General features: G+C 36.0%; 1 protein-coding gene across 2 annotated transcripts in view; it reads right to left on the reverse strand.

The window, feature by feature from the left end:
- The window catches only part of LOC135224705 (inhibitor of growth protein 1 homolog), a 642,357-nt gene that overhangs the window by 546,833 nt on the left and 79,215 nt on the right, over positions 1–16,309 (reverse strand). For both annotated transcript variants that reach the window (XM_064263978.1, XM_064263977.1), the window contains one exon: positions 6,443–6,897. In XM_064263978.1, coding sequence (XP_064120048.1) covers positions 6,443–6,897 — 455 coding nt within the window. The remainder of the gene's footprint in view (positions 1–6,442; positions 6,898–16,309) is intronic.

Below are 16,309 nucleotides of genomic sequence, written 5' to 3' on the forward strand. Positions count from 1 at the left end.
GGGGATGCGGAGCTGTGCCGAGGGTTGGATATGATTAATATGAGTCTGTCCCGAGAGAGTCGCCCGTGCTCAGACGCCATCATGGGAAAGCCAGAGAGAGAGAGAGAGAGAGAGAAGTAAGAGAGAGAGAGAGAGTGTGTGTATGTGACTATGTGAGTGAGGAGAGAGAAAGAGGGAGAGGGAACCCGTGCGCGCGCCAAGGTAGGACCCCGTAGATACCTTGAACTAAACATGTACATACGCAGTCAAACATGCATACACAAACAAGCGCGCGCCACCAACACCATGCTTACAGCGAAAGGGCCAGGCAGGCAGGCAGGCAGTCGTTGTATATCTCGGCTACGTCCCCTTTGCCATCAGTCCCGCGGGGGAGCCTGGCCACAATCCCCAGTAACAAATATCCAAAAATAATTCCAAACTAATGATGTCAAACGCCTCTACCAATGTCAATGAATAAGTTCGTTCAATAATCATAGGCTAATTCAAGGTCTGTTTAGGTAAAAGACCATATTGTTGAGCGTCCCAGGGACTACAACTTGAAACGCCAAAAGGAACACTCGCCAACCGGACTGACTTCATTCTGAAAACGTCAAAAGAAAAACTCTCAAAGACTTTCTAATCTGGGAATTTTGTTCAATGCGGATTTAAGTTAAATCTTAATGTTTCATAAACTGGTGCGAAATATGGCCAAGATGACATTCTCTCCGAATGTCATTTCCTTTTGGGAAATTTCTGCAGATATTTCCTTAAAGGTCAACTAAGTAAAATAAGGGTACAGAACCCCGTAGAGTTTTACAAGAAATAATCATGACAAATATAACCGTCAAAGTAAAGTACTTTGCGAGAGAGGAAGTGATGCAATCCTCCGGCCAAGATGAAAATATGTCCCTGTTAAAAAAATAAAAAATGATTCTTTAACATAAAAAAAAATGAGAAGCATGAAGAATAAAAACCAAGCTTTCGTAACATCAAAAAGAACGTTAAGAGAGGGCGCAAGGCCGCACAGATATGAAGGGGCACTTACTGCAACAGCATTTTGCACTCTGGAGCAGTATTTCTACGTCAGATTCAGAAGCTCTACGATAAACCAACATCCACTTCTCATCAATTAGCAATTTCATTCAGCAGATACGTAGCAACACAGCCCATATCGTATGAAGGAAGCGACGTTAACAGAATTCACAATGCCTACGTTATTTCTCTGAGTAAAATAATCTTGCAAATGAGCCGAGGACAATGCTAAAAAAAAACTAGACCGTATTTAAAGGAATATTTTCAACAAGCGGTGAAGTGTTGACCATAAGTTCCTACTGGGAGTTTTGATCTCATTTCATTCTCGAGTAATTTGTTACCAGTTATAATACCAGGCCAGAATATCTATATTAAACAGTAAGTACTATTTCTTTCCTACTCATTTATGTCATCATTTAACACGCAAAGTACGTTCAGTAAGGAAATGTTTCACATAATATGATTTCTTTTAAACCTTTTCAGTTCCATATTGACCGTCCTTAAATGATGACATGAGTAGGAAACAAATGGTAATAATGATTAAATTCAGATGGAAGTTCATAATTTAGAATGATTCATCTAGTTCATTTCATTTCCTAACGATACCCCATTAATTATTAATTAGTGTCCTCAACTTTAAATAGTGATATGATTTAACTATGAATTAATAGTAGTAGTAGCAGAAATAACAACAATAATAATACTCATCGTCATCATCAAAATAAAACCAAATCAAATAATTATACTATAATCGAATGTGCACACAAATATTAATAATAATAATACACTAACCTAATAATAATAATAATAATAATAATAATAATAATAATAATAATAATAATAATAATAATAATAATAATAATAATAATAATAATAATAATAATAATAATAATAATAATAATAATAATAATAATAACTAGCATCTAGCCCACCTACCTTATAAAGTACTACAGTGAGAAGCGACGCTTCACACCAGGAAAGAAATACCTATCCTGAATAACCACACAGGTAATAATAACAGAAATATAAATATCTGAGCTCGAGTAAACCTCCCAAAATAACAAATCATAATGAAAAATACTCAGGAATAATTAAAAACTACCTCTTAATGAGACGTGTGAAAGACTGAGCAATTAACATTCTGTAACACCCACAGAAGCGTCAGTTTCAAGCTAGAGTACGGATGTCTGGCGTCAAGAGAACGCTGAAGAATTTTGAAAAGATAAAAAAGTAGCGAGGCTGTAAAAAAAAAAATAAACAAAGGAGGGTTATAATGAAAAGATTACTGTATGATGAGAGTAACGTTCGAAACATGAAAGCAAAATAATGTTTTATTCGTAAACAAAATTGTTTTGAAAAGATATAAAAAGTAGCGAGGCTCCAAAAATAAAAAATAAAAAGACACATGAGGGTTATAATGAAATGATTACTTAAGATGAGGGTAACGTTCGAAACATGAAAGCAAAATAATGTTTTATCCGTAAACAACTGTTTTGAAAAAATAAAAAGCAGCGAGGCTGTAAACAAATAAATAAACAACGGAGGGTTATAATGAAATGATTACTGAATGATGAGGGTAACGTTCGAAACATGAAAGCAAAATAATGTTTTATTCGTAAACAACTGTTTTGAAAAGATAAAAAGCAGCGAGGCTGTAAACAAATAAATAAACAACGGAGGGTTATAATTAAATGATTACTGAATGATGAGGGTAACGTTCGAAACATGAAAGCAAAATAATGTTTTATTCGTAAACAATTGTTTTGAAAAGATATAAAAAGCAGCGAGGCTAAAAAAATAAAAAATATATAAACAACGGAGGGTTACAATATAACGATTACTGAAGATGACGGTAATGTTCGAAACGAAAATAAAAATCGTGTTTTATTTGCAACTGTTAAAGAAAATAATGATAAAACATAAGAAAGGTATTTGTATAAAATATGGCAATAACTGATGGTTGCCATTGTTGCAAATGATAATAAAAGAGGAAATTCAAAGAATGTGTACATATGCCAAGACCCGTTCTTCTAATATCAGTTTATCATATGGATCTGGCATAGTGAGAATTTCGTAAAAATAAAAATATATATAAACAAAACAAAGAATTCATTAAATCAAAAGATCAAAAAGCATGAGTATCATCCATATATAGATTAGGACGTCAGGGATATGGGTGTAATTTGGTAAGGGAAAATTATGTGAATCTGGTTCAAAGTACGAAAATAAAAGCCGATAAATACACTGGAAGAAAACGTGATCAATTCTAGTTATAAAAACAACACAGATTAACCATACCATGCAGTAAGGTCTGAACTTTAAAAAAAACCATAACTGTAGCTATATTTCTGTACAGCAGAAAATAGTGCAGGTCTGGAATGGAAGAAAGTGGCTGAATTCGTGCGCTACCTTCGAAACTAAACGGGAATATCCTTTATACCTGGAAAAAAAATGATGGCGGTTCTGTACTGGAAAAAAATGGGTTAACCACTTCGGGAAAATTATATAAAAGCCGTGAGGAAAAAGCAAGAGCTCTAGAAAAGTAGATAAAAAAAAATAGTGCCATCTCAAGTTGAGAGACTTCGGGGCTTGTCACAGAGAAGGAGAGAGATATCAACTCTACCACAAGGAAATAAAGGCCAAGCGCTGGGACGTAAGAGGTCATTCATCGCTGAAATGGAAACTGAGAGTTAAAAGGCTTGAAAGGTGAAACAGGAGAGAAACCTCGCAGTTCCACTATGAATCAATTGTTGGGAGAGGGTGGAAAGTGAGATGCAAGGGAGAGAATATGAACGGAGGTACAGTAAAAGAATGAAATGTGGTTGCAGAGAACCGCAAGTAAGGCTGACAGTGCACCGCATGAGATGCATTGACAGCATGACCCCCTCCCGGGGTTTGGCATGAAAATAAAACATACAAATCTGACAGAAAGTACATTTCAATGGCAATTTTAAAATATGCTTTACTAAATAAAATAACCAGCAACTGAGGAACAGTTAAACACAGATCATGGCAAATGTAATTACTTGTTTTCAATATGGAAGACTAGACTACAAAAAATCATTCACTTCTTTTTTTTAAATGCATTGCACGATGATTTCTAAAGTCCAAAAAACTGAAATAACATCCAAATTTCTGAGAAAATAACAACGCTAGAATATTATCCTATTGTTAAGACCGAAGGTTTGTTCGAGTATGAACAATATTTTAGTTACTGGCCTATAGTAGTTTGAGCAGTTTTGTCCAATAATAATAATAATAATAATAATAATAATAATAATAATAATAATAATAATAATAATAATTCAGGCCACAATAACTGTCGATAATCTTCGCTGTTTAATGCACGAAAAGCAAACCAAATTTTATACAAGTTTTAAAATCTTCCTGAATGTAACATAAAAGTGTCACTATTATATATGCAACTAAGAGAGAGAGAGAGAGAGAGAGAGAGAGAGGAGAGAGAGAGAGAGAGAGAGCTTCACAATCAAAGCATAAAACACCCCCCCAAAAAAAAACCTGCTGCTTGTCCCCTCATGGCGCTAAGGCACACTGGGAAGACAAGAGGTATGAAAAAAAAAAGATGAGAAAAATCTCCCTTTAAGGTGACTGACTGAAGGGAGAAGAGGAAAGCCGAAGAGGTCCTCCCTTGGGACGACGCCGCGGTGGCGGAAGGAGGAGGAGGAGGAGGAGGAGGAGGCAAAGCCAGAAGCAGCAGCAGTACGTCTGTAGCTGCGTAATAATTGCAAGAAAACGCAGCGTGCGTTATATGCCCCGCCGGTGGGTACTTCTCGGAACTTTAATGCATAGCTAATGGACCATCTGAGATCGCGCCGACGAATTCAGAATCGATTAGGTTCTTCCCTCGATTGGCGCTGAGGGGAAAGAAGGGTACTTGAAAGTGAAAGCCGTAGAGAGAGAGAGAGAGAGAGAGAGAGAGAGAGAGAGAGAGAGAGAGAGAGGAATTCAAAGACGCTAGGGGGCGGGGTGTGAAATTAACGCAATTTAGACCCTACGATACGTTGCCAACAGAGGCTTTTTTCTATATAAGGGAATAAGGTGAGAAAATGAGGTTAGAAAAGGGGCACAGATATTAAAAGCTTCTCTCCTATCAAGGAAAACCATAAACTCCATAAAGGAAAGCACATGGAAAATGAACACCTGGAACGTGCCGCAGACAGAGAAAGGTCAAGGTCACGAGGGCGGGGCCAAACAGAGATGCAGGGTCATTAAAAGATCAAGGAGCCAGCACACACATATAAATGCAGCTGGCCCACATGTTCGGTCATTTCACGGATGCTTGATGTTGATGGGGACTGTTTGTCCTTGGAAGCTGGTGACTTTTTTGAAGAAATAACTCCGCTAGATACCATCCAGTTTTAATGAGGTCCTTTTAGTAATTGTACTATTGCACAGAACAATTGTGCATGTGATAAGTTAATATATATACATATATAATATTATATATATATATATATATATATATATATATATAGTATATATATATATAAAATAAGGAGAGAGAGAGGAGAGGAGAAAGAGAGAGAGAGAGAGAGAGAGAGAGAGAGAGAGCTCACAGGACAATTGTGCATGTGATAAGTTAATACACACACAAAACAAACATATATATATATATATATATATATATATTATATATATTATATATACATAGAGAGAGAGAGAGAGAGAGAGAGAGAGAGTAGAGAGTTACAAGGATTAGCATGTCTCAAAGACTTACCTATTAGTCCATCCGAAGAGACATCGTGTGCTCACTTATCTGTAAGAGCAGGTTTTACTGTTCATTCGCAGCGTCCTAATGATTTTGTCTAGCTTTCTTTTGAACTCTTCCACGCCGTTGCTGTTTACAACTTCTGATGTGTGCATGTATGTATGTATCTAATATAAGAAAAGCCAACCGGGAAAATAGAAAGGAAAGTAAGCAAATGCATTGGACAAGTATCCTGAATACTTACTCTTCGTTGAGCTGGAAAACATTAATTTCTAGGTAACAATAAGATAGATCATTGTAACTACAAACCCTCATGCATTTCTCATATTGTTCAATCTAAATCACAAAAGACTTATTTTGAAGAATCTGTCATTTCTTTATCAAAATTGGTCCCCAAAAAAATCATAAATAAAACTACTACAAAGAAAAGCAACGGCATTCAAACGAGTGTGAGTCTAACTACAAAACCTCATGCATTTTTCATACAGTTCAAATTGAAGAAAAAAAAAAAACATAAGTAAAATCTGTACTTATTTAAATCAAAATTGCCCACCAGAAAAAAAAATAACATCAATAAAATAATCTACAAAACTTCCGCAAAGAATAGTGAGAAATATTCAAAATCCCCCAAATAACATCTACAGCAGCAACAACTAACTACCGTCACCAAACCAGCACCGCGCCCTATTGGGCTGTACTCACGTGGCTTCCGAAGATCGGGAAGTTCGGAGAGGGGTCTCGTGCTCGGGAAGAGGCCCCCGCCGCCCCCGCCGCCCCCGCCGGGTCGGGAGTCGTGCCCGAGACCGCGGACGAGGACGAGGTCGAGGAGGGGTGATGACCCTTTCTGGAAGAGGCGGTCACGGCCGCCGTGGAGTTACCGTCGCAGGCAGCAGCGGCAGGAGAATCGACGCTGCTGTTGTTCCTCCTGCCTTTCGAGTCCTTGCCCGAGGTGGAGGAGGAGGAGGAGGAGGTTTTGGCGACGGAGGAACCACCAGTTCCTCCTCCTCCTCTTTCTCCTCCTCCTCCTCCTACCTCGACTTCCATCTCACTGGCATTGTTGGAGATGCCGCTTTCACCGTCCAGTTCCAGGACGCTCGACAGAGGCTTCCGGGAGGGCTGTTTGGAGTCCTCATCAACCATCCCGTTTGTACACGTTTCTGGAACGGAAGCATGGAGGTTAATTATAATTTCGTTTCACCCAATGAACATTTTTACAATTACGTTCTATGAAATTATTTTTTTTTTCCATGTGGTAAAAATGCTGTCAAATATATCAAAGTATTATTTGAAGGATCGTTCAACGTGAAAATCCCTAACATATGTGTATGCATGTATATTTATATATATAAATATTATATATATATATATAAATACATACATATATATATATATATGTGTGTGTGTGTGTGTGTATATATATATATATATATATATATATATATATATATATATATATATAGATAGATAGATAGATAGATAGATAGATAGATAGATGGACAGAAGCTACTTTGTCCACATGATCAATCAATATCATAACTTAAAAGATACTGCAACAATGGCAACAAAATTTCAGTCAGAAGATATTGCCGACGAGTTATGACAACTTTTTTTTTTAATTATCATAATAATTAAAATCATATTACCCAAGGAAGTACCCTGATAACAATCCGAATTTTTCTTCATTCTTGAAGAAAATAATTAGTTCCTTAACACTGGATGATAAGGCAGAAAATGATTTAGCGTAATAATAAAATAAAATTTTACTACTGGGAAATAGGTTTAAAACGTTAACAAAAATACAAATTGTAGCAGCAAATGAACATTACTACATAGCGTATTGAAAAGTGAACTTTTGAGAGAGAGAGAGAGAGAGAGAGAGAGAGAGAGAGAGAGAGAGAGAGAGAGAGAGAGAGAGAGAGAGAGAGAGAGAGAGAGAGAGAGCATTAACCAGATCTTTAAACCAGAACATAATTAAGGAATTACCAGTCTCCAGAAAATTAGAATTCTGATGATCTCCTTTAATAAGTATTAACATCTTGTTGACAAAATGATAAGATCAAAAACGATAATAATCCGGAAGATAATCCATGTACTAATGAATGCGAAATATAAAAACAACAAAGAAAGTGATTATGGGGAAGAAAGTCGATGATTTCAGGAACAGACAGCAATATTTTAAATTCTCGAGTTATATAATTTTCTTCACAGTCCAACTGTATTTTGCCTGTTCCTCAAATTTCAACAGTAAATAAATACCTTTCATATTGAAATAAACTAATATTCAAATCTTTGCTATCTTGCTGGGAATGAACAGGAACTCATCAAAGTGCGGAGAGCTGCTCTCTAGAAATCTTCAAAAAGTTTAAACGAATTACTGTCTAGAATACTTTAGATGACCTTCTAGATTCGCATACTTGTCAGCGCTGACCATAAATCTAACCATTCTGACTCAATTCTACAAAAACAACAATAAAAATAAATAAATAAATTGAGAAAACTAATTTATGGTAAACTAATTAAAATACAAAAATGAAACTATAAAATTAAATAATATTAAAATTAGACAGTACGTAAATGCACGAAAGTAGAATGGAAGACCCGCATGTTGTAGTAAAAATTACAAAAATGAAACTATATATAATTAAATAAAATTAAAATTAAACAATATGCAAACGAACGAAAGTAGAATGGAGGACCAACTTTTTGCAGACGATAATACACACATACGAACAAAGGTGTACCCCAGCTTTCCTCTACACTGCACGTGGAAGTGGGTATCTTCCATTTGATAAATTACCTTGAAATTGAACAGAAGAGAACTAGCACCCGGCAATATAATAAAAAAAACTGAGATGTCTCTCTTCAAATGTATCTATAAGAACTTGAAATATCCTACTTCACTGAGGCAAAAAAAAAAAAAAAATGGTAAATAAAGATTAAGCATTTTCGAAGCAATACGAAATCAAGTGTCACCGACGAATTAATCTTGCCAATCCGTCACACTCTGCCTAATAGGTCAACATATTCATTCGTCATGTAAGTAATACGCGTAAAATGAGATATAGATAAAGATAAGAGAGAGAGAGAGAGAGAGAGAGAGAGAGAGAGAGAGAGAGAGAGAGAGAGAGATAATTTTCAATTTCATTACTTACTGAACTAAAGAGTGTGAGAGAATTAAAGAACATTGTTACCTAAATCATGCTGAAGAGAGAGAGAGAGAGAGAGAGAGAGAGAGAGAGAGAGAGAGAGAGAGAGAGAGAGAGAGAGAGTTGAAACGAGTAATCGTGTGGTATCTATAATCCTAAATTCAATAACTGTAATATATAGAGAGATTTTCAATTTTATTTCTTATCTGAACTAAAGAGTGTGAGAGAATTAAAGAAAAATTTTACCTAAATCAAGTTGGAGAGAGAGAGAGAGAGAGAGAGAGAGAGAGAGAGAGAGAGAGAGAGAGAGATAATTTTCAATTTCATTTCATAAATGAACTAAAGTGTGTGAGAGAATGAAAAATTAAAATTAGCTATATCATGTTGGAGAGAGAGAGAGAGAGAGAGAGAGAGAGAGAGAGAGAGAGAGAGAGAATCATTTTTCAGTTTTATTTTTCATCTGAACGAAAGTGTGACAGAATTAAAGAAAATTATTACCTAAATCATGCGAGAGAGAGAGAGAGAGAGAGAGAGAGAGAGAGAGAGAGAGAGAATTTTACAGTTTTATTTCATAAATAAACTAAAGTGTAGGACAGAATGAAAAAAGTTAGCTATATCATGCTGGAGAGAGAGAGAGAGAGAGAGAGAGAGAGAGAGAGAGAGAGAGAGAGGTCCAACCCTACAGAGAACTGTATCCCGAAACTTGAGAGAGAGAGAGAGAGAGAGAGAGAGAGAGAGAGATAATTTTCAATCTCCTTTCTTATTGAACTTAAGAGTGTGAGAGAATTAAAGAACATTGATACCTAAATCATGTTGGAGAGAGAGAGAGAGAGAGAGAGAGAGAAAATTTTCAATTTCATTTCATAAATGAACTAAAGTGTGAGAGAATGAAAAAAGTTAGCTATATCAAGAGAGAGAGAGAGAGAGAGAGAGAGAGAGAGAGAGAGAGAGAGTTCTCAATTTTATTTCTTATCTGAACTAAAGAGTGTGAGAGAATTAAAGAAAATTGTTACCTAAATCATGCTGAAAAGAGAGAGAGAGAGAGAGAGAGAGAGAGAGAGAGAGAGAGAGAGAGAGAGAGAGAATTTTCAATTTCCTTTCTTAACTGAACTAAAGTGTGAGATACTGAAAAAAATTTGAGAGAGAGAGAGAGAGAGAGAGAGAGGTTAGCAAGCAGCCGGTGGGGTGAGGGGGGGTAGGGGTGATAATGGCGCGCGAGACTTCACAACCACAAGTGATAGACCTCATGAGACTGCAAGCACCTTCCCATGTGCTAATTGACCCTTGGGAAATGCACACTAATGCTTCTGTTTACGTAATGACTAACCGCTACTAGAAGGAGGAGGGGGGCGGGGGAAGCAATTAAATCGGACAAAACCGAAGCCGAAGCCACAGCTACTCCTCTTCGGCGTTCGAGTACGCCGCGAGTTATCCAATACTAAAATCAGAGCCAGAAACCATCTGGATTTTTAAAATGAGTTTTTGGAGTCGAGAATGGAATCAGTTGCGCTAACAAAGAATACTGGTGGTACAATGATTTAAAGCGTAATTAAGAGAAGGGAATTATTCTGACGTTATAAAAATGGTTTCCAGGTCAATAATATAATCAAAATCACGGAGATGAATTCTTCTTTAAAAACATTTAAAATACAAAACAAAATTCTATTAAATATGCAAAGACACAAATTTTGCTGAGTGAACACAAGAGGGACGCTGTAATGCCAATCAACTTATAGTAATACCATTGAGTTTAAAGGTCATAAAAGCATACAGAGCTATGATTACTCACAGAAATTCTTTATTCATACGTAATAAACGTTCGATTAGAAAAACGTATATTGTAATAATAATAACCTTAGCAACTCAGAAGTGGACATCGTCTCCTGAAACTGACACATTAAAACAAATTCTGTATGACCAAGCAATCGTTGTAATCAAAGCCACTCCAGTTACTATGACACTTCCAGATAAAATATTACAACCCATTCCAGTGGCAACACTGTAAGATTGACTGACTGAGTACTCAGTGAATAAGTCAACACGTTCAGCGTGACAATGATTTCAAGCCGTTTCGAAACTGACAACAAAAAGACAACGCTTTTAGCAATTTTATAAAAGGTTCCGGTTCTACCAGGGACTCTCGCAATGCAAAAAAAAAAAAAAAAAAAAAAAAAAAAATTTTCAATATAATATTTTGCGTTGCAATAAGCTGAACTATTGTATAATGACCGTACAAGAAAATGTCAGATTACTAAAAAAAAAAAATCTATATCTTATAAACCTCTGACTATAGAGATATATAAAGTCAACGTTTAAATTTGGGCGTGCTAATAAAACAAGACATGCATTCTTCCCTTGGATCTTTCCTAAATAGTGAGCCCAGGGGTTTTCGGGGCTCGTTACCTAGGGGCTAATATTTCTTGGGGGTCATTAACCTTTATGATATCTACACTCTTTTGTTTTATATCTATACTCGGTTTTTTTCGATCTGTCCAGCCGCCTGTGGTGCTCGCCCATGGTAACATTGCGTCCCGGGCTTTAAATAGTTACGCTATGTGTAAGTTTAAGGTAAATAAAAGGATATCTGGGTGTACATTTGCCACTGAAAAGTATTTTAATAATTTACTGTATGCGAATTACACCGTTAATATTCTATTAAAACACTTTTCAGTTGCAAATATACACCCAGATATCCTTTTATTTACCCAAAACTTACACATAGCGTAACTATTTAAAGCCCGGGACGCAGTGTTACCATGCGCGAGCACCACAGGCAGGTGGACTGATGGAAAAAAATCGAGTATAGGCAAGACCCCATCTCTTTACTATAGGCGACATCCTTCAAAAGAAAAAGAAAATTACTATGATATATCCTAAGAAGTTTGGAGGCTGAATCTCCATTAACCCTTTCACTGCGATGGACGGCAAAAACTGAGCCCTGTAAACTCTCTACTCCTATGGAGACGACGCATTCGGTCGTCTACTACTGCCATCTGTAGGAGATTTTAAGAAATACTGGCCTACAGAACTTCTCGGGAAAACGCTTCCATATCAGTTGCAGAATTTAGTAGGTTTTTGGAATTTTTACGATGTGGAAAGTTTGATTCATGATATAATCATGTTTTTTTAGAAATGTAACATCTCTCGACAGCTTCCAACTTGTAGCTTAATGTATGTATATGAATCACGGTGATGTGATAAAAATTCATAATATGGCTACGTGCGGCAAACGTTCGACTTTGTCACACGGGGTTGGATATCGATTCTAATTGCAAATACCTGAGTTCGACAGTGATTCGTAAGGTCGGAATCGGTATCATCTTATACCTCACTTGTTGGCCGAGTCGGTAATGTCACTAAGTCTTGATTCCTACCCTGTCCGCTGGTTCGAATCCACGAGAGGACGAAATTATTATCAACTAAAAAATTCCCCCTCGGTAACATATACGAAAATATATTAATTCCGAGGTAGAGCGGATTGGATTTTAAAGGACATTTGTAGCTTAATGCATGTATATGAATCATAGTGATGTGATAAAAATTCATACACACACGCACACACACACACATATATATATATATATATATCTATATATATATATATATATATATTATATATATACACACACATGCAAATCCAGCGCACGGTAGGTAAGAAATCAAAGCGAATCTCCTAAAAGCACCATTTGGCCTCGATAACACATCCAAAACAAAACAAAAATGTACGGGCGCCACTAAATATAGCAACTATTGTTCTCGTTCCCCTCACCCCCCCACCAAAGACTGCCCCATCCCCCTACCACTCCCCGGAGATACCCCCATACCACATTAAGAAGGGCCACAACATTAACACTGCCTCTGGCGCGCCAGCCATCCTCGGCTTGCCAAGCATCATCGATGGTCCAAATGGCCATTTTACACCCGACATCATCATAATTCGGTAATGGGGTCCCAGAAACTGGTGTCGATCACGACGGGTGCCGTAATGAGCGCGATAAGCGTTTACGAAGCCTTTAAAGGCAACGAGGAATGATTTCCGGCCGCGGGAAGTGGAGTGCGAAGAAGAAGAAGAAGAAGATGAAGGCAATAATATCTTCCCTACTGCAAATTGCGCAGGGTCATCGGGAGGTGTCGGATTTCTTGAGGGGAGGGGGGGGGGGGGAAAGGAGGAGGAGCCGTTTCTGATAGCGGATCGTCGTCACTCTCCGGAAGTAGTCATAAAGACCGGAAGTGGTCGTAAAGACAGGAAGTAGGCATTAAGAGTGTCTTCGCCCTCGAAAATCTGGAAAACAATCCGGAAGTAGTCGTAAAGAACATCTTTAACCACGAAAATCTGGAAAGTAATCCGGAAGTAGTCGTAAAGAACATCTTTAACCACGAAAATCTGAAAAATAATCCGGAAGTAGTCGTAAAGAACATCTTTAACCACGAAAATCTGAAAAATAATCCGGAAGTAGTCGTAAAGAACATCTTTCACCACGAAAATCTGGAAAGTAATCCGGAAGTAGTAATAAGGAGTATCTTCCTCGAAAATCAGAAAGTAATCCGGAATTATTAATAGAGAATCTCTTTACCCTCAAAAATCAGGAAAGCAATCTGTAAGTAGTCATAAAGAATATCTGTACCCTCGAAAATCAGGAAAGTAATCCGGAAGTAGTCATAAACAATATCTTTACCCTCAAAAATCAGGAAAGCAATCTATAAGTAGTCATAAAGATTATCTTTACCCTCGAAAATAAGGAAAGCAATCCGAAAGTAGTCATAATGAATATCTTTACCCTCGAAAATATGAAAATCCAAGAGATTAGTTCATATAACACTGAAGATCGTGCTAGATCTAAGCACAATTTTATCTTTATGCGCAATTTTGACCCATTTGATTTCCAAACTTTATTCAGCCTACCTTTCGCCTTCTGTATTCTTTCATTGTACTGGAAAATATAATCATTGTTCCTAAATATTTGAAATAGACTGAATAGACGGTTTAGATTGGAGTGGCAGTAGCAAGTTAGCAGACTCTGAATGGGCATATTACAATCAGCAAAATGCCGCGCCATTCAAAACGCTTGTTTCATAAAATGTATCATCTATCTAGAGAGAAGGACTGAATATGAATCTAAAAAAAAAAAAACAAAGTAACGAGAACAGAGTAAAAAGGTTAAAATAACATTAGATAATAAAAATACTGATGAGGTTGAATACAGAATATATATATATTATATTATATATATATAATATAATGATTATATATTATATTATATAGTATACTATTATATATATAGATACATATATATATACACTATATAATACCATATATATAATATAATGAAATAAATTAAAAACGTTCCGCATCGCTCTTATCAGCCATCAGTAGAAGGATGCACAGTAATTTTGTTGTTTAGCAAGACGAAATATATCCTGTATAGAGATATTTACAAAGCTTATGTGTGTGTATACATACATATTCATATATATTTTATATATATATTTATATATATATATATATATATATATATATATATATATATACATTATATATATATATATATATAATATATATATATATATATATATATATATATATATAGATATAACATTCATGGAATAGAATGGCTTTTTCACTGTTAACCAGCTTTTTTGAAATTGCTTCATATTTTCTAATTATTTTCTTTACTTCATTGTTCAGGTTACTAATGGACACATAATGGGGTTCTTCCATTTACTCCAGTATTTTTACACGCGACAGCTGTTTCGTCAACCTATACGTATTGACGTTATCAAGCGTACTCATACAAATATGAGCCTACATGCGTTTCGTGACGTCATGAGGACGGAAAGGTAGTACAATTGCCAGATACCTAGTTTTAAGTATTTACAAAAGACTGTGAAACATAAAATAAGACAAATAAATAAATATGTTAACAACAGATATTATATAAAAAGTTGAATGTAAGTTATTATATACACATTATACATAAATATATATTAATTACATAAATGTTTAATATACTGAAAGTCAGTGTGCGCTCCTGTCCGCGTGTGGGGGTTTTGTTCCACGCGGTTCAAGGACTGCCTCCTACACGAGGGCAAGGATCGGTCTGCCTCACGTTCGATGTTAAGGCTGGGACGTTGCATGGCGATGCTGACTGCTTCTGATATCAATAAACGATTGTAGTTGCCTTCCTTGTGTATTATTTTGGTGTTTGTGAGAAGTTCTTGTAATGATGGTTTTTTATTGTGGGTATCCACAAAGTGCTGATGAAACGCATGTAGGCTCATATTTGTATCAGTACGCTTGATAACGTCAATACGTATAGGTTGACGAAACAGCTGTCGCGTGTAAAAATACTGGAGTAAATGGAAGAACCCCATTATGTGTCCATTAGTAACCTGAACAATGACGTAAAGAAAATAATTAGAAAATATGAAGCAATTTCAAAAAAGCTGGTTAACAGTGAAAAAGCCATTCTATTCAATGAATGTTGTATCCGTGAAAAATTGTGCCCTAGAAGTATTAAATATATAGATATATACACGTAGTTAGATAGATAGATGATGTACCGGTAACGAAGGAATGGGTGGGTGGAGAGGGAGGGGGGTGTTGAGTACGCTTCCTACAACAACAAACACTCCAGGGTACAGTAAGACGTGGCATAACAACAAGACGTAGTGGGCCAGCATAAAAGACGAGCCATTTCTAAACTTCATTTAACTTCCTTATGAATAACGACGAGGGATGGCGGGATGGTCGAATTCCCTTCAGGGACCCACTGAATGCACGCTGGGTTGGGGTTGGGGTTGGGGTGGGGGTGGGGGTGGGGGGTTGGTGGCTGGGAGGGAGGCAGGAGTGGAAGAGGTGGAGGAGAGAGGAGGGAGGAGGAGGAGGAGGAGGAGGAGGTGGAGGAAAAGAGCGATGAAGTTAAAAAATAAAAAGATGTAAAAAGTTAAAACAGGGTGTGTATATATATATAAATAAATAAATATATATATATATATATATATATATATATATATAATATATATATATATATATATATATATATATATATATATATATAATATATATATATATATATATATATATATATATATATATATATATATATATATATATATATATATATATATATATATATATAGATATCATATACATATATATATATTATATATATATATATATATATATATATATATAATAATATATATATACTATATATTATTATATATATATATATATATATATATATATATATATTAGTACCGAACCATTCACACACACCCTCTCTCTCTCTCTCTCTCTCTCTCTCTCTCTCTCTCTCTCTCTCTACACGCACAAACACAAACACACACACAGACACACAGATATATATTCATATTTTCATATTCATGTACCAAGCATCACACCCCAATAGATATGAGACTG

Source organism: Macrobrachium nipponense, chromosome 12 (genome assembly GCF_015104395.2).
Source record: "Macrobrachium nipponense isolate FS-2020 chromosome 12, ASM1510439v2, whole genome shotgun sequence".
Classification (NCBI taxonomy): Eukaryota; Metazoa; Arthropoda; class Malacostraca; order Decapoda; family Palaemonidae; genus Macrobrachium; species Macrobrachium nipponense.